Genomic DNA, 18,992 nt, shown 5'->3' on the forward strand with positions numbered 1-18,992 from the left:
TAAAGATGGTGATGACAATAACAATGACTCTTTATCAAATATAACTTGACTTTCATAATTCAGCTCTTTAACCAGTCTCAACTGATTCTTAGAATAAGAAATATGCTGAAATCATTCCTATGTTCAAATGTATACTAACTTTAATCTCTACTTGTATCGGTCATCGGACTGCAGCCATGCTGGAGCACCAGCTTGAACAGTTTAGTTGAACAAATCAATCTCAGTACTTTTTTTTTAAAGCCTGCTATCTATTCTATTGTTCTAATTTGCCAAACTAAATTATAGGGGACATAAAGAGACCAACACAGATGTCAAGCAGTAAATCAGAGGTACAATAACAAAGACACACACACAACAGGCTTCCACATTTTCCCTCTCCCAAATTCACTCACATGGCATCAGTTGACCCAGGGCTATAGTTAAAGACACTTGTCCAAATTGCCACACAGTATGACTAAACCTGAAACCTCATGATTGCAAACCTAGCTTCTTAACCACACAGCTGTATATAGATAAATTATGAAATTCTTTTGAAACAGTGTTTGTAAAGGCTATCTCATTTGCAGACCACCCAACTACTACTACTAGATAGATGTCAAGAACTTGTCTGCATTGCCACTTTCCACAAAAATATTTCCCCCAAACTCACCCCTTCTTTAAAATATGAAAGTAGTTTGATAAAAATTGTATGCTGCAAAGTGGGTCACTTTTTTTAAAAAGATACTAAAGAATAATATACTAAATAAATATACAAGTTGTGTTAAGTGCTGCAATGTCTGTATATTTTATCTTTTACTTGCTTCAGTCATTGGACTGTAGCCATGTTGGGACACTGCCTTGAAGGGGTTAATCCAGGGGTCGCCAAACTTTTTCGATCATTGACCCCCTTTAGCCACTTCTCCTTCTGCATCGACCACCCTCCTCATTTACAATACCTTAATGCCTTACCTTACCTACCATATCTTAAATGCGTACTGGGTTCTGATGATGGCAATTAAAATGTTGGCTAAAATATACATATATGACAAATTAAGAAATTCTATTGAAGATGACACTCATTTTACATTTAAAACTACATATACAAGTATACAGTATTAAACTTTCAATTTTTATGACATTATTTTCATGGGAAAACGTGGAAAATGCATCATATTGCTGGAATATCTTTTATTGAAATTGACAACATCAATGTGAGAGATGAGCATGGCGCTAAGTATTTCAAGCTGTTCATCTGGGTAGCTGGTCTTTTGCATGCCAACCCCCATTCGACCCCTTGGCTATCATCAACCCCCTGTAATTCCTCAATGTCAGTATTTATTTTTTTCTAAGTTTGCTACTTATTCTATTGGTCCCCTTTTTCTTTTTTTTTTTGTTGCCTAGCCACTGTGTTACTGGAATATAAACAAACCAGCACTGGTTATCAAACAGTGGAAGGACAAGTACAAACACAGACACTCGCACTCGCATGCATGCACATATGATGCACATTTCCACACAGTTTCTGTCTACCAAATTCACTCACAAGGCATTGTTTAGCCCAGAGTTTATAGGAGACACTTGCCCAAGGTGCCATGTAGCGAAACTGAACTTCAAAGCTCATTGTTGCAAAGTGAGCTTTTTAATCACACAGTTATATGCATGTTACTCAGTTAAATGGTTAGTCAAAGTGGGAGGCAAAAAGAGTTAGAGAAGAATATTCCCTGGAGGAATGGTGATAATAGTGAGAAATAGGAGGAAATGAAATTTTTTTTTTTGTTTTTGTAAATAATCATCAATCACTTAACTTAAGTACATTAGTGCATTTAATTGTTGTCTACTAAATGAAACCTTTTGTATTTGTTTATCCATGTATGTTTATACTACTGTAACTATGGGATGATGCCAAAGACATAAAATTTACATTACTCATATGGCAGTTGGATGATAAAGTATGAGATGAAATCAGTCATTTTAGATATTCAATATTTGTTTGTCACACCACTGTTACAGCACATCAACATCACAGGTTTTAAATAGCATAAACATAAAGAAACACTCAGATTTGTGTGTGTGTGTAGAGAGAGAGAGAGAGAAGCAGGCTTGGCTGTGTGGTAAGAAGTTTGCTTCCCAATTGTATGATTCCAGGTTCAGTCTCATTGCATGGCACCTTGAGCAAGTGTCTTCTACTATAACCTTTGGCAACTAAAGCCTTATTGGATTTGTTAGACAGAAATTGGAAGAAGCCTCTGTATGTGTGTGTGTGTGTGTGTGTGTGTGTGTGTGTGTGTGTGTGTGTGTGTGTGTGTGTGTGTGTGTGTGTGTGTGTGTGTGTGTGTGTGTGTGTGTGTGTGTTGTCTGTCTGTCTGTCTGTCCTCCACCACCACTTGACAGCCATTGTTGGTGTGTTTATGTTCCCATAACTTTGGTGTTTGGTAAAAGGGACCAGTAGAATAAGTACCGGGATTAAAAAATTAGTACTGGGATTGATTCATTCAGCTAAAATTCAAGGCAGTGCCCCAGCATGGCCACAATCTAATGACTGAGACAAAAGATAAAAGATATATATATATATATATATATATATATATATATATATATATATATATATGTATATATACTCTTTGTTTCTGCCTCTCTTTCTCTCTCTCTCTCTTTCTCTCTCACACACACATACACATACCCCCACACATGCACACGTTCAACAAGCTCTTCTATAGTTCTGTCATTGCCAGTATTAATCAATTCTGGGCTGTAGTTTGAGACACTTTCCCAAGTTGCTGTACTGATGTAGAGTGGGGACTGAACCCAAATCCACATTCTTTTATTTGTTTCAGTCATTTGACTGCGGCCATGCTGGAGCACTGCCTTTAGTCAAGCGAGTCAACTCCAGGACTTATTCTTTGTAAGCCTAGTACTTATTCTATCAGTCACTTTTGCCAAACCACTAAGTTATGGGGACATGAACACACCAGCATCAGTTGTCAAGCAATGTTGAGGGGACAAACACACACACACACACACACACACACACACACACACACACACACACATATGACCAACTGGCTTCTTTCAGTTTCCATTTGCCAAATCCACTCACAAGGCTTTGATTGGCCCAAGGCTATAGTAGAAAACATTTGCCCAAGGTACCAAGCAGTGGGACTGAACCTAGAACCGTGTGGTTGGTAAGCAAGCTACTTACCACACAGCCACTCCTGCACCTATGAGCTTTTTTAACCATACTGCCATACCTGCATCTACATATATATTGCTCAGTGGAACAGTTGCTACTCTTGGTTCACTGGGACTGTGGGTTCAAGCCTTGCCATATGAACTTTACTGTGATCTGAATATAAGGATATAATATAGTTTTACCAATATAGTTGTAGAGCATCAGAGTAATACTTAAAATAGATTATGTCTTCAGTTTCATTCCTTAGTTAAAGTTGTGTACCTTTTGGTGTAAAGTAAAAAAAAAAAGTAATAACACCTCTTGAAATAGAAAAAGTGACAAGCGTATAACAAAGATGTTCTATCCAAAGGCTGTACCTTCAGTACTACCTGTGTGAACTTTTGCACCATCTCAAGGATCAAATGTTTCAGAAAAATACAATTTGAAAGGAGTTTTTATATTTTTGCAGTTCTTTATAATCTTCTAATCATCTTAGAGGTTTCAAAATAACTGTGAAATCTCCACAGGTATTGCCAGTGTTAAAAAAAAAGTTTGTGAAAAACAGCAAAATGTAGATCCCTTTGAACTAGAGTCAACTATCTCTAATTAAAACTAAACAGATGTGATTAATTTGTACACAGAATTGTTGTTATCTGGGGATTTTTTTTTTTTTTTTGTGGTTAGAATTTCATTTTCTTTCTTTAATTTCTTCAATGTTTTTCTCATTTCTAGCACAATGTATGTATGTATGCACGCTCACACACATACTTTGTTTTTGTATTTGGTTTGCGAGATTCTTGATATATATATATATATATATGTATATATATATATATAATATATAAAATCAAGTACAGGACGTCACCAACAAGTGAAAAATATGTAAACACACACACACATACATATATATATATATATATATATGTGTATATATATATATATATATATATATATAATACATCAAGTACAGGACATCACCAACAAGTGAAAAATATGTAAACATATATGCATATATATAGATACATATACATATATATGCATATATATATATATTCTGTTTTATTTTTGTTTTTCTAAATTTAAAACTTTTCTTTTAACTCTATATTCAAGTTTATTTAATTTCTTCATAAACAGTAAATGTTATGAAATACAGTTATGGCTAAGAGCATCCACTTCTTAAGCATGCAACATTTTTTTAGTTTGTGTGCATGTATATACCACACACGCACATATATACAGATGCGCACACGCACACACACACACACACACACACACATATATATATATTGTACCAAATATAATATCCATCTAGTTAATTGAATAAAATATCTAAATTAATGGGAAAACATTAAAAAAAGATAAAAAGACAAAGCTGGACAAAGTGTGCAATCAAAAATGTGACGGCCTTTGATTAAGCTATCTTCCAAAACCTGATAGGTAAAGAAAATATATAAAATAGAACATTAATCTTGCAAAAGTTAAATCCAATGAAAAAGAACAGATAGATAAAAAGATGATAATTAATCTTTGAGCACTTTTTATAATTTGATCTTCTGTTTTAAGGATGGGAACAGAATTGCTCCTTGTAAATAGTGTGTACTAAAGTTGTGCAGCTATTAAAATTACACCAATTAGACATCCTCTGACATAGTGGCTTGGCCTGATAGAAGTGGCATCCAAGTTTCTTTCAAACAAAACTCCATACTGAATCACATGGCATATTTTCTGGCATACAAGTCAGCATGGTATATTGTGTAGTGTAAGCATCATCACTATCTTTCCAAATCCTGCTACATTTCAAATAGAATTTTTGGTCCTTCAGTCGTTTTGGTGTATAAGTCAGCCTGTAAGGTCTCTTTGCTGCTTGCAGTAAGTAATATGCTGAATATGCATAATAGAATTTTCAATATAGACTTAAATAAAGAATGCATTTGCCAATATGTCAATATTTCCTGTAGAACCTCATTTGGGAAATGCTGGTTTATATTGGCATAGGTGTAGCTATGTGGTTGAGAAATTTGCTTCCCAACCATATGGTCTCGGGTTCAATCCTACCGTATGGCACCTTGTGTGAGTGTCTTCTATTATAACCACAGGCCAACCAAAGCCTTGTGAATAGATTGGGTTGAAGAAACTGAAAAAGCCCATCATGTGTGTGCGTGTGTGTGTGTGTGTGTGTGTGTGTGTGTGTGTGTGTGTTTGTATAGGCCAATCGAAAATAAAACAAAAGTCAAAAGGATGTAGACATGGAATGTATTAGCTTAACACTCAGTATATGAGGAAAAGAGTGAGTGTATAACGTTTTGAGCATGGCTCATCATCAGAAAGAGGAGAGAGGAAAGGTCTGGAGAGAAGGAATAAAAAAAAGTTCAAGAAAAGCATGTGTGTGGTTACATGGCCGCATGCGTGTGTGTGTTGGTGTCTCTTTGTCTTGACTTCATGTGGTAGTTGTAAATGAATGTCATTGTCATGCAAGCTGTGTCTTTCATTTCCAGTCTCCCATGAAAACATGTCTTGTCATGGAGCAATATTGCTTTACTTGGAAACAGGTGAGAGTTGATGACAGGAAAGGCATCTAGTCATAGAAAATCTGCCTCGACAAGTTCCATCTGTGGAAAAGTGGACATTTAACAATAATGATGGTTTCTGTATAATTTCATTGTACAGAAGACTTTATTTCTTCATCAAATTGATATCATTGTTATTTAGCCATAGGTCAGCCCTGACCAAGCAGAAGTATAATCAAAGTTATTTTGACTATTACTACTTGTATTCTCTTTCTTTTTAAAACAGCCAGGTATATGATTTTAGAGAACAGAATAAATCAGTTCTTGACTGCACTAAAAGTAGAGTTTCCAGAACTTTTTATGTATCAACAATCTGAAAACTGACTAAACAAAACTTGGGTGAATCTATAGTTACTTTTAATCAGCCGAAAATGTGACCCCCAAATGTATTAATATAAAATATTCACAGCACGTTTGGTCAAGAAGAGGTCTCTCTTAAATAAATTCACCTTTCCCGAAATAATAAATAAATTCCTTATGTAATATAACTAAATATAAATTCCTGATATTTAGTCACTAAAAATGATAAAATAAACTAGGTTAGAATGTCGAATATCTCAATTCAGACAGAGTAACAACCGAACATTTATTTATATATCTATCTCTGTATTAAAATAATTTGTCTGTCTGTGGATGTGTTTCACCAAGAGAGCAACACCAAGTACCAATTCATAATCACAACAGTGGATCTGATGTCACTTTTGCCCCTCATGACACCGCATTATTTTTTTTATATATATATCATTTTTTATATATCAGACCTTTTCAACCTGAGTATGCATTCCTATGGACGAGTTTAAGTATGCCTAACATGTGTTATCTGTTTAATGTAGACTTGAAATTTATTCAGACATACAAACTCAGATATGCACTTATCATCACATCTCTCTCTCTCTCTCTCTCTCTCTCTCTCTCTCTCTCTCTCTCTCTCTATCTCTCTCTCTCCCTTTCCCCCTCTCTCCCTCTCTCTCACACACTTATACACGTATATGCAAACATTTACACTGAAATATATCATTGTCATCATCCATTTTAATGTACACTTTTTCATGCTAGCATGTGTTAGGTTTTCATGGAAGATTGAAGACGAAGGTCACTGCTCGTATGATGGCGGTCTCTTTTACAACTGTTATACAAAGTCAAGGCAAAGAGAGGGTAACACATACACACTCCTGCATATATGTAGAGAGAGAGAGATAGGATCAAAGGTTTTTCCAAACCATAGGCTCATAAGGCCAGTTTTCTGAATTTTGTGGCATATATATACTCTGCCTGGATGTGATGTCAGTCTGTCACAAGATTACTCATTTTTGCCTGTTGAGTGGACTGGAGCAGCATGGAATGAAGTGTTTTGCTCAAGAACAACACACATTGCCTGGTCTCAGAATCAAAGCTACAATCTTACAATTAAGAATGCAACACGTCAACCACTAAACCATGTTGCCTACACAGACATACACAATATATGATGAGCTTCTTTCAGTTTCCATCTTGCAAATCCTCTCAAGGCTTTTTGTTTGCCTGAGGCTATAGTAGAAAGCACTTTCTGAAGCTGCCATGCCATGAGACTGAAATTGAAACCATGTGGTTGGAAAGTTTTCTCCTCAGCCCCTCTCTTTTTTTTTCACATACTTGGTATCATCCATCATCATCCAATGTTTTAAATCCAGGTTTTGTCCACATTAAAGGGGGTGGCCAGATCTACCTCAATGCCATAGCAACTGAGGTAGGCAGGTGCAGCCCACCCCAACCTTTGGGCTGGCTGGTACCCATTCTCCTTTGCTATCATGAGGCTTTTTTGGAGCTGGATTTTCTTGCTTACCCCCAACCTCAGTTTCTAGACATGAGTGGTCCTGAGACCAAGACCTCTGCCATGATTTTTAAGAAATGTGGTGGAAAACTAGCTCAGGAAGGCAGGGACGCTACTCCCTGTGACCCCTTTTGTATTCTTTTATTTCTTTTACTGATTTCAGTCATTGGATTGCAGCCATGCTGAGGCACTACCATTAAGGTTTTAGACGATATCACCTCCTTACTGATTTCAGTCTGTTACTTATTTTATTGATATCCGTTTGTCAAACCACTACATTAAGGGGTACAATGTAAACAACAATGCTTTTATACCAGTGAAATTACAACCTACATTCTAGAAAACAATAACATGCTGGTTCTGGTTGAGGGGCACTGTACTCTCTGCCTTGGAAAGAAACAGGATGAACACAGCTGGAATGCCTTTCATCATAAGTATATTCAATCATGAATGACATGTAGCTAAACTATGACTAAGACAGCCATGAATTAATAATAGAGCCACTGTGCAGTCATTCAGAATGCTAGAAATAGCCGCCAAGTTTCCATCAATCATAATATCTTAAAAAGAAAATGGAGATTTTGGACAATGTCATCCATGATATATACAGAAAGGATGGTCATGGCTATGACACTTTTTATCATATCTCTACTCAACCAGGACTAACTTGGGGCTAAACAATAACATTTAAAGATCTCTTACACTGCAGTCAAAGCTTAATCATATCACACTCTACCATCTTCAGAAGAGAAGGATATATATTATATTAGAAAATGTAGTTTTCTAATATATATAACAAGGCAAACAGATGGTTACAACTGAAAGGCTTTTATCACAGGCCTGCTCAATCTGATCAAGCTTCATTCTGTTGATTTTCTTTTTTTTTATTTGACATTTTCAATTAATGCTTTATTTATTAACTGGAAAAAAAATTACAATACATATGAAAAAAATGTGTACTTTTTGATTGAACCCCCCTTCAGTTTTTTTTTTTTTTTTTAGTTTGTGTGTGTGTGTAATCGCATCATCATACGTCCACTATACATGCTTGCATGGGTCAAATAAAATTTCTACGGCCGGATGTTCTTCTAACCAACCTTCATTTGTTTCCCAGCAAGGTAATATTTCCTGTGGTCACATATTTTCCAAGGAAGACTGGAAATAAACATCACTTGTATGGCAGTGATACTCGCTTACAACCATACGATGTCATGGCAAGGGCACACACTTAAATATATTCTTACACTCACACACACACACACACACACACACATTCCTTCTCTCTCTCTCTCTCTCTCTCTCTCACATATGTGTAGAAATATTAATGTACAAAGTGATATTTGTTTATATCAGCATTACCCAACCATTTGTCATACATTCAATATCTCGTAGATCTCCTACATTTAAAAACTATATCTTCATTAATCTTTTACTGTCTTTTACATAAAGTTAAATTTCATGAGATAAAGCAAATCAGAAAATGCACACACATACACCACAAAGAGGGCCTATGAAATTTTGTCTTAACTAAGACCTAAAAGCACCAAACTCTACAATTCTCTTTTCATTAAAATTATCACATTAAAATGTGCATATAAATAAAACTGAATATTTAAAAGTGTAAACAAGTAAATGATATAGCATACTTAGACAGACTAAACTTTCATTAAAGTAAATTATAAAGGATGTGCATACACGATCGTCATTAAAATCATTAGACTATGTCCGGTACAATAACTTGTTTACAGATTTATTTCAAATCTGACTTTCATTTATATACAAGAGCATAACATGTAATAAGAGAATGACATCGAAATAGGCCATGACCTACTTCACCTGCTTAATATGTAGAAAAGACATGCTTCATCAACCACAGTAATGACAATCTGTGTTTTCCCACTTAGTCATGTTAATGAGAGAGCCTCTGTATGGTTGATCGTTCTGTTAGAAATAGCAGCCAAATCTTCCTCAAATCACACCCTACATCTTAAAAAGGGAAGATATACTAAGTGTAATATAGTGACTAATATACTTGACTCACATAGGGATTAATAACAATAATCTACTTTCTCAAGAGCTATCTTTGTTGGTCATAGATGCTTTTTGGCCTAGTATACAGAGAATGAACACATTATCTAGACAGGATAATTAGTGGTTTTAAGTAATTACCTCAAACCTTTGACATTTAAACTGACCATATCTGACTCAAATATTCTATCTGTTTAATGTTCAAACTGGTCAGATCCGACTACTTACACCTACCTTACAATGTCGTTAAAATAAACAATCACATCATTGAAATCTTGAAGTTACAAAATAATGTGTGATTAATTCAAAAGAATTATCATCATTTAATGTCCGTTTTCCATGTTGGCATGGGTTGGACAGTTTGACCAGAGCTGGGAAGCTGACTTGGCTTGGTTTCTATGTCCTTCCTAACGCCAACCACTTTACAGTGTGTGTTGAGTACTTTTAATGTGGCTCCAGCACAAGTGCTTTTTACACGGCACCAGCACAAGTACATTTTATGTCGCACTGGCACAGGACTCTTGCAGGCCAACACGCCTCACCAGAGGATGCAATGAAAAATGTGAATAAATAGGCATTACATTTGACAGTAATCTGAATGTTAAAACTTTATGCATACTGTCATTAACAATCATAGTGATTTGTATTCTGTTGTTCTACTTCCTTTTCTCTTTCTTCTCTGCTAATATCTTCTCCTTTTTCTAATTCCTTTTTATTCTGTTTTTTTCTTCATTTTAAAATATGCATGACTACTTAGATGCCAAAACAAAAATGTGTGAAATGTGCTACTTCTAGTAAAACTTTTTTGTATCTAACAGTAGTGGTAACAAAACATGAGCATCACAAAATATGTATAAAAGAAAAGCGAAAAAATTGATTTCGAAAAATACTGAGGTTTTGATAAACTCCAAATTAACTGTTACTTCATCATTAACCCTTTTGTTATCATTTTTGTTTTGAAATACAATGCCTTTGTTTCATTTAATTTTGAAAATAATGAAAAATTCAGAAAGATATCTTATTATTAAACTGGTCTTTGAAACATAAATCAACATGAAATTTTGATGGAAGGTTTTAATCTAAAACACTTCAGAAAAATTGAAATTTGATCATTAAACCAGAGGCAGTCTTAGACAGGTTAGTATTAAAGGTGAAAGCTTTTTCATGCTAAAGAACAACAGCAGTCATTGAAAATTTGCAACCTACTTAGTATCCATCTTCTTCGTGAAGACAGTTATGTTGGCTTCTACAAAGAAACTGCCTCACATTATTATTATTGTCTTAAGAGAAAATATAATTAACAAGAACTTCCAGATAAAATACAGGCTCAAAGTTCAGGCATTCACACAAATTATATATTTGGTGTTAGCCTTGTTAAATGAACTGTAACATTAAGATTGCTATGCAATTACATCAATCTGAAGTCATGCATTAACGAATCAGTAAATTAGATATGTCAATGTTTTGTCTTAGGAAATATTGAATTCAAGTCATACTGAAATAAGAGTGCAAGTATGTTTTACTGGATTTTTTTTTTTTTTTTTACAAGCCTGTAAATTTAAGTAGTAACCATAGTGAGGCTTTTGTAGAGAGCTCTAATTACATAAATATACTAACGAATGTGTCTAAATGTCACTTGCTCTACTATGATGTTCACTTGTTTGAGAATGATCAAAGTATTCAATCTGGACGAAATATAATTTACTTATTTTATCTGTTTGAAGAGAGATTTGTTTCAACTGATGAAATATTACAAGCCTTTGATTTCTATAATTTTATTTTAAGTCTTAAGATAACCATTACGGGAGGGCTAAATAAAGCCAGTTACTGGTGATCGACACCATATTTTGTTAATCTACCATCCGCTCAGGTCACCACATCAAAAATTTGTTTGTGTGTATATGCATGTGTACAAGTATGTATGCCTGTATCCATGTTATTAAGTTTTGTTTCTAGATTTCTTACCAATGGAGCAAGAACTGATTTCTAACCCAGATCCAAGGTTCTTTCATTGGTATTTCAACAACAAGATGGTTATGGATGTGTGTGTGTGTGTATTTGGAGTCAGTGCCTTTGCAGCTCTATATGTTTTGTTTTATGCATATATATTCATACATATAATTGCACATCAACATGTGCATATGTATTTATACACTAAACTGTATCATCATCATCATCGTTTAACATCCGCTTTCCGTGCTAGCATGGGTTGGATGTATGTGTATATGTATGGTCATGTGTGTGTGTGTGTGTGTGTGTGTGTGTGTGTGTGTTTGCATGGTTCAGTTCCAGGTTCAGGCAGTGTGTCACATCTTTGATCAAGGCACTTCATTTCATGCTGCTCTAACATTCTCTCCCATCGTCTGTCATGTCCTCAATGTTCTGCTGGGTCAAAGGCGAGATGGCTGAGGTTTTATGTCTGCTCACAAATGTAAAGGCACCTAAAACAATTAGCAAAGCATGGCACCTACTACCAAGTCATACTTACTTGCAAGTGATGGCTATGCTTTTAAATATTTATATAACATTCCCATATCAGTGATCAAACCTGGGATGCTTGGGTGAAATCCAGCAATCCTGTCATACTAGGCTACAGCCTATGTATGTATAAAATATTTAGGCAGCCCTCTTTCAGGCTTCCCTTCCTCTTCTTCCTCCCTCATTCATTTCCATCACTTCTCTCACTAAGTCACTTTCACCCTTCCTCAGCACATGACTCAACCATTTCATCCCATTTCTCTTCACACCATCCATCACTGGGTGAATTCCTATCATGCTTTGCAATTCATTGGTTGTCTTCCCCTTTCTCCGTGCTACATCATAGCATACCTCATATATGCAGCATACATCTGTTCCTTTAGTTTCAATGGCATTCCCTTCTTCATTAGCTTACTAATCAGTTCTTGGAACTTATTTCAGGTATGTCTCATTCATACCACCATCACCTAGTCCAGTTCACCTTCTCGTTCAACTTATCTCTTAGGTAACAAAATCTTTTAATACTTTCCATCTTCACATCTTTTCCAACTCAACAGTCCTTTCTACACCTTCCTCCTTAAATGTGATTACCATACTAGTCAATATCCCTTTCACATCACTAACATGAGATTAAGTACACTGTATACCTGTGTTGTGAAACGGTTGATATTATGAAGGGCATCCAGCCACAAAACACTGACTCAAAAATGATGTGTATGATTGTGTTTTTTCTGGGAAACATTATATACTGGATTCTGGAAGCTCTAGAATAGAACATTTCCTAGGAAAAAAAAGAACTTATTTAATTACTCTAGATATGTATTCCTCCAAATCCATTGCAATTTATATACTGAAGGTTGTAAAAATTATTTAGATATTGTTCAAAACAACATCTCTTACCAGGAAAAGAAAATACAATTGAAAGACATGGTGTATATATATATATATATATATAATTATGATATGTTTTAACACTATTACAGATTTCAATATTTCAGTATCATTGCAGCTGTTGAAGATTGAGTAAAGTTTGGTTACCTTCCATGAAATTATTGATAATTTGCTTAAAATAGGTACCAAGTCGATACAGCTATTTTAGGACTGCAATTGTTTGTTTTGCCAGATTTCTTAAATTGACTCCTTTCATGTAGTAAACATTATATCTAAGGACAAGGAAAAAAAAAAGACAAATATTGAAATTACTTCAATTTTTTTTTTTTTTTTTTTTTTTTTTCACTAGGCAAGGTAAATTTAGCTCAAGGTGGGGCATTGACTTTCAAACCTACCTTGACTAAAATACTGTTGTTGTTTAGTAACACATCCCTGATCAAGCAAACATATGGTCAAGAGGATTCTAACCATGACCATCCCATCTTTTGAAATATTTTGTCTTCAGTTGTATCATTTATCTTTTACTTGTTTTAGTCGTTGGACTGTGGCCATGCTGGGGCACTGCCTTGAAGGGTTTTAAGCCAAACAGTATTTATTATTATCAAATCTAGTACTTGTTCTATTAGTCTATTTTACCAAACCACTAAATTATAGAGACATAAACAAACCAACACTGGTTGTCCCAGCACACACACATATACAAGAGGATGCTGAAAAGTTCCTGGCCTTAAGGATATCATGAAAGTCCTGGCTGGAGGTCTAAACTTCCGAGTTCTTTTACAGGACTTAGAAAAACTGAAGGACCACTGCAATAAGTGTGTGAATCTGAGTGGGGAATATGTTGAATGAAATCATAATTAACTGATCCTCCTGTATTTTCTTTTACCCAAAGCCAGGAAATTCTCAGCAACCCATCATATACATACATATTTTAATATTTTGTTTAAGCAAAGCGATATTAATAACCTGATTTAAGAACTCAATACATATGTGATTCAGAGCATAATAAGGGATTACATAAATAACAAGGGAATAAGAAATTATGAAGTTCATTGCATAATTTCTTGTTCCCTTGTCATTTATATAATCTCTTATACATATAGTCGAAGATGCAAGGCTTAATGGTTAGGATATTCAACTCACAAGAAACTAGAAGTAGTTAATAGCTTCCGCTAGCTAGGTGACCAAGTCTGTAGTGGGGGTGGATGCTCTAAGAGTGTTGTCACTAGAATAAGAATAGCCTGGGCAAAGTTCAAAAAGCTCGTATCTCTGCTGGTAACAAGGGGCCTCTCGCTCAGACTGAAAGGTAGACTGTATGATGCATGTGTGCAAATAGCCATGCTATACAGCAGTGAAACATGGGCCATGACTGCTGAGGACAAGTGTAGGCTTGAAAGAAATGAAGCTAGTATGATCCGCTGGATACATAATGTCAGTGTGCACACACGACAGAGTGTAAGCGCCCTGAGAGAAGTGTTGGACACAAGAAGCATCAGATGTGGGGTACAAGAGAGACGCCTGCACTGGTATGGTCATGTGCTGCATATGGATGAGGAGAGGTGTGTGAAGAAGTGTCACACCCTAACAGTAGAAGGAACCTGTGAGAGGAAGACATGGGATGAGGTGGTGAAGCACGACCTTCGAACGTTGGGCCTCACAGGGGCAATGACAAGAGACCAAGACCTTTGGAGATATGCTGTGATTGAGAAGACCTGGCAAGAAAAGTGAGATCACAGCCATAGCCTATACCAGTGTCACATAACCAGCCCGCTTGAGAAGACCTATTGAGTCAAGTAAAATCAGAATCAAAATCAAATCATGATTGAAATCAAAATGGTAATTGTAGTTGTAGCCGATGCAAATTGTCTAACCCATGCCAGCATGGAAAATAGACGTTAAACAATGATGATGATGATTATAAGGTCATGAGTTCAATTCCTGGTGATGCGTTGTGTCCTTCAGCAAGACACTTTATTTCATGTTGCTCCAGTGCACTCAGCTAGCAAAAATGAGTAGTACCTGTATTTCAAAGGGCCAGCCTTGTCACACTCTGTGTCACGCTGAATCTCCCTGAGAATTACGTTATGGGTACACATGTTTGTGGAGTGCTCGGCTATTTGCACATTAAATTCACAAGTAGGCTGTTCCATTGATCAGATCAACTGCAACTCTCATTGTCATAACTGACAGTGTCAGTTTTTTTTTTTCATTTTTTGGTTTCTTATTTCTTCATTGCTCACAAGAGGCTAAACATAGAGGGGACAAACAAAGACAGACAAAGGTATAAAATCGATTACATCGACCCCAGTGCATAACTGGTACTTAATTTATCGACCCCGAAAGGATGAAAGGCAAAGTTGACCTCGGTGGAATTTGAACTCAGAACATAACGGTAGACGAAATACCGCTAAGCATTTCGCCCGGCTTGCTAACGTTTCTGCCAGCTCGCCACCTTTTTTTTTTTAGGTTTCTTTCTACATACAAGCATATATATATATATATATATATATATATATATGTATATATATGATGGGCTTCCACCCACACAGTTTCCATCTATCAAAGTCACCCAAAAAATATTGGTTTGATTTGAAGCTAGAAGTAGAAGACACTTGCCCAAGGTGCTGTGCAGTGGGACTGAACCCAAAACCATGTTGTTGCAAAGTGAGCTTCTTAATCACACAGCCATGCCTTCAGCTATAAATACTAAAACATATACTAAAATTAATGTGTTCTTTCTGGTTGAATCTTACAGAATACATTTTAACTCTTTTTTTTTTTTATAGTATCATACAAGAAGTAATGCTTTCCTTGCATTTTTCCCTTTTAACATGAAAACCAGTTGTAAACTAAACCCAGATATACTGGAAAATAAATCTTTCTTCTTGATCTGTTTTTTTTTCTTTTCTTTTTCTTTTTTTTTATTATTGTTTTATGGAAGTTGCTGAATGTTATTGCAAGGATATAGGTCTCTTCGTGTTACCGCATCTAAGCTAGATATTGTATCAATATTCATTGCTAAAATGATTTAATGCTAACACAGAAAATATCAGAAAGAAGTATATATTGCACTATAACATGCTGTTTTCCTGTATATCACTGCCTTTAAGAAAAAATTGAATTACTCTGTGTAAATGTAATATATCTTCAACACAGATCTGAAGTCATTCATTCTAGTTTTGCACTCAGAAACCTGGACAGAGAGTGAATTGGATTATTAAGCTATTTCAGTAACTGTGTTAAAAGCAAAATTGAATCTTACATCTTTTAGCTGTTTCAGTCTTTGGACTACGGTCATGCTGGGGCACTGCCTTGAAGAGCTTAGTGAAACAAATTAACTCCAGTACTTTGTTGTTGTTTTTTTTAAAGACTGGTACTTATTCTATCAGTTTCTTTTGATGAATAGCTAAGTTACAAAGCAACACCAGTTGTCAAGCAGTGGTGAAGGGCAAATACAATACACACATATGATAGGCTTCTTTCAGTTTCCTTCTACCAAATTCACTCACAGGGCTTTGACCAGCCTGAGCTATAATGGAAAGCACAATGCAGTGGGACTAAACCTAGGACCACATGCATGGGAAGCAAACTTCTTATCACACAGCCACACTTGCAACTATGAGATTTTCAAAAAAATTTTTTCTTCTTCTTCTTGCAGTCACCTCCCATCAAAAGCTCCTGAAGAAGAAAGGAAACACAAGCAAGAATATGAACAAATGGTGGAAGCTGCAAAAAAGAAAGGTATGGATATGTGACATCTCTTTGAAGAATTATAAATCTTTCTTTAAATTCTTTTATTCTTTCAGTGGTTTCAGTCATTGAAGTGTGGCTATGCTGGAGCACCACCTTCATGAGTATAGTTGATATATTGATGTCAGTATTTATTTTCAAGTCTGGTGCATATTCAATCAATCACCTGGTCCTTAACATAACACCACCACTCGGTCTTTGGATGTCTTTAGAAGAATCCACTCTGTTTCAAGTATTTCTGATCTAAGAATAAGTTCATACCTTCATGCTGCCAGTTTTGGAGCCCTTAAAAATGTCTTGGGGGCTTCTTTTCTTTCCTTTATCAAACCATAAAAACACAGATATCAACAACTTGGATCAACATACTGTGAAATTGGTGGGGAAATGAATAAAAATAAAATATTTAAATTTAATTTATATAAATTATTGAGTGGACTTACATGCACTGCTGTCTTAGAACATGAGCTCACTGGACATTACTCTAGGTCCTACAAGTCTAGAGGCCCACTGTTTATCTATGTATACTATGACTGGCTATGTAGAGACCCCAATGCATTTCTTTCCTGAGGAGGGAGTGCTTAGTGCTTTAGAGTTGGCTGTTCTTATAAGCTTAAAGATCTTAAGTTCCAGGAACTTTAATGTGTATTTGCTTAGTATAATTAATTCTTCTTTCCTTTGTTTACCTAAATGTTGGAATGTTGAGTTGGAACAGTGTCCTGTCCAATGAGAGATCTATCTCTTATCTACTTAATACTGTGAAACCATAGCTAAGCATTAGTCCTTCAAATCATTATGGGATATGGGAAAAAAACAATTACCTGACGTCAGTGCAAGATTAGAATATTTTAAAACAGACTATAAACATCCTCTTAATACTTTTGAGAATTTGCCTCTCTATCATTCACGTGTTTTTTCCTTTTTTCTTTCCTTTTCTTTTTTTCATTCTTTATAAACAATTTCATTTACTTTTAATTTGTGCTGCTCATTTGATAGAGATTACCTAAAGCATTTGTTGTGAAAAGAGAATTATAAGAAACAAATTATTACTTGTAGGTGTAAAAATGTTCTTAATTTAAAGTAAATCTTTTGTAAACAGAGTATCATGAAATAAATTCCAGTTAACAGCAGTTGTTTTGAGTGGTGGTTGAACTAGAATATAAATAAATACTTATTAAATTTGTTTCGATTGGAATAATATCCTATAGATTTCTTCATTCCCTCAAATAAATTACAATACTTCAACATTAATTCCTCTGTACCATGCAGTACTGCCTGTCAGCTAAAAGTATTTGTTTCAAAAATAGCACTTAGATTTTAAGATATGCTAAAATGAGCCTCTTTCTTCTTGTTAAAAATGTCAGCAGTATGCCATTTTCCTCAGAGTAAACTAGAATGTCAGGCACAGGGGTAATTTAAAAAATAAATAAATGAATAAAATATGACTAACGGTAAGGTTAATGCTATTGATGTTCTATTTGAATTGCTACTGGTTAGAGGTTGAATGGAAACACAGATGAGAAAGGAATTCAGGGGATGCTGCTTTGTTCTAGTGAAGAATTTAATATGTTAAGAAATTGTGAGTTATACAGAAGGTATTATGGTAGAGACAGTGACATGCACACACACACACACACATCAAAAGACTTACGGTAAGTTAAGATGAGCAGAAAACATTGTAGTAACTGTAAATAAAGAAAGCAGATGGATTACATAAGCTCTCCGTATCTTAAATAACAATGAAAGAAATAACGAGCTTTCATTATAACTGTAATTATAGAAACTTTGATAATTTTCTTGGATGGCATGGCTGTGTGATTAAGAGGCTTACTTTGCAATCACATGGTTTCAGGTTCAGTCTCACAGCACAGCACCTTAGGCAAGAATCTTCTACTATAGCTCCAGGCCAACCAATGCTTTGTGATTGAACTGAATTTGGTCGGCAGAATCTGTGTGGAATATATGTAAGTGTGTGTATATATTTGTGTGTGTAACGGTAAGATCCAAGGATCAAGGTGTAGGAAGTTAGTGAGCTTCAAGCAATCCATAGAAGATATAAAAAGCAACTTCCAGGAACAATAGTGGTTTATTGGTGCAGAAGGTTGTGAATATTTCCCATATCAAAGTCCGATAAGCTGAAAAAAAAAAAAAATTTTATAGTTCACAGTTAGCAACAGGGGTTGTTGTATATGTGAATAAACATTTAAAAATTTGGGAATGGAGTAAATAAAATCCAGGATACATTTGTTTCATAGCTAGTGGAATCTTAGAAGTAGTAAATTATCCAAACAAGAGGTAGACTGTAAGCTACTCTTCAAACTAA

General features: G+C 35.2%; 1 protein-coding gene across 1 annotated transcript in view; it reads left to right on the plus strand.

Moving 5' to 3' along the window:
* The window catches only part of LOC106884228 (uncharacterized), a 151,764-nt gene that overhangs the window by 76,755 nt on the left and 56,017 nt on the right, over window positions 1-18,992 (plus strand). The window contains exon 3 of the mRNA XM_014935488.3: window positions 16,581-16,663. Coding sequence (XP_014790974.2) covers window positions 16,581-16,663 — 83 coding nt within the window. The remainder of the gene's footprint in view (window positions 1-16,580; window positions 16,664-18,992) is intronic.

The sequence above is a fragment of the Octopus bimaculoides genome, chromosome 2 (assembly GCF_046866305.1).
Source record: "Octopus bimaculoides isolate indiv1 chromosome 2, ASM4686630v1, whole genome shotgun sequence".
NCBI classification, from domain to species: Eukaryota; Metazoa; Mollusca; class Cephalopoda; order Octopoda; family Octopodidae; genus Octopus; species Octopus bimaculoides.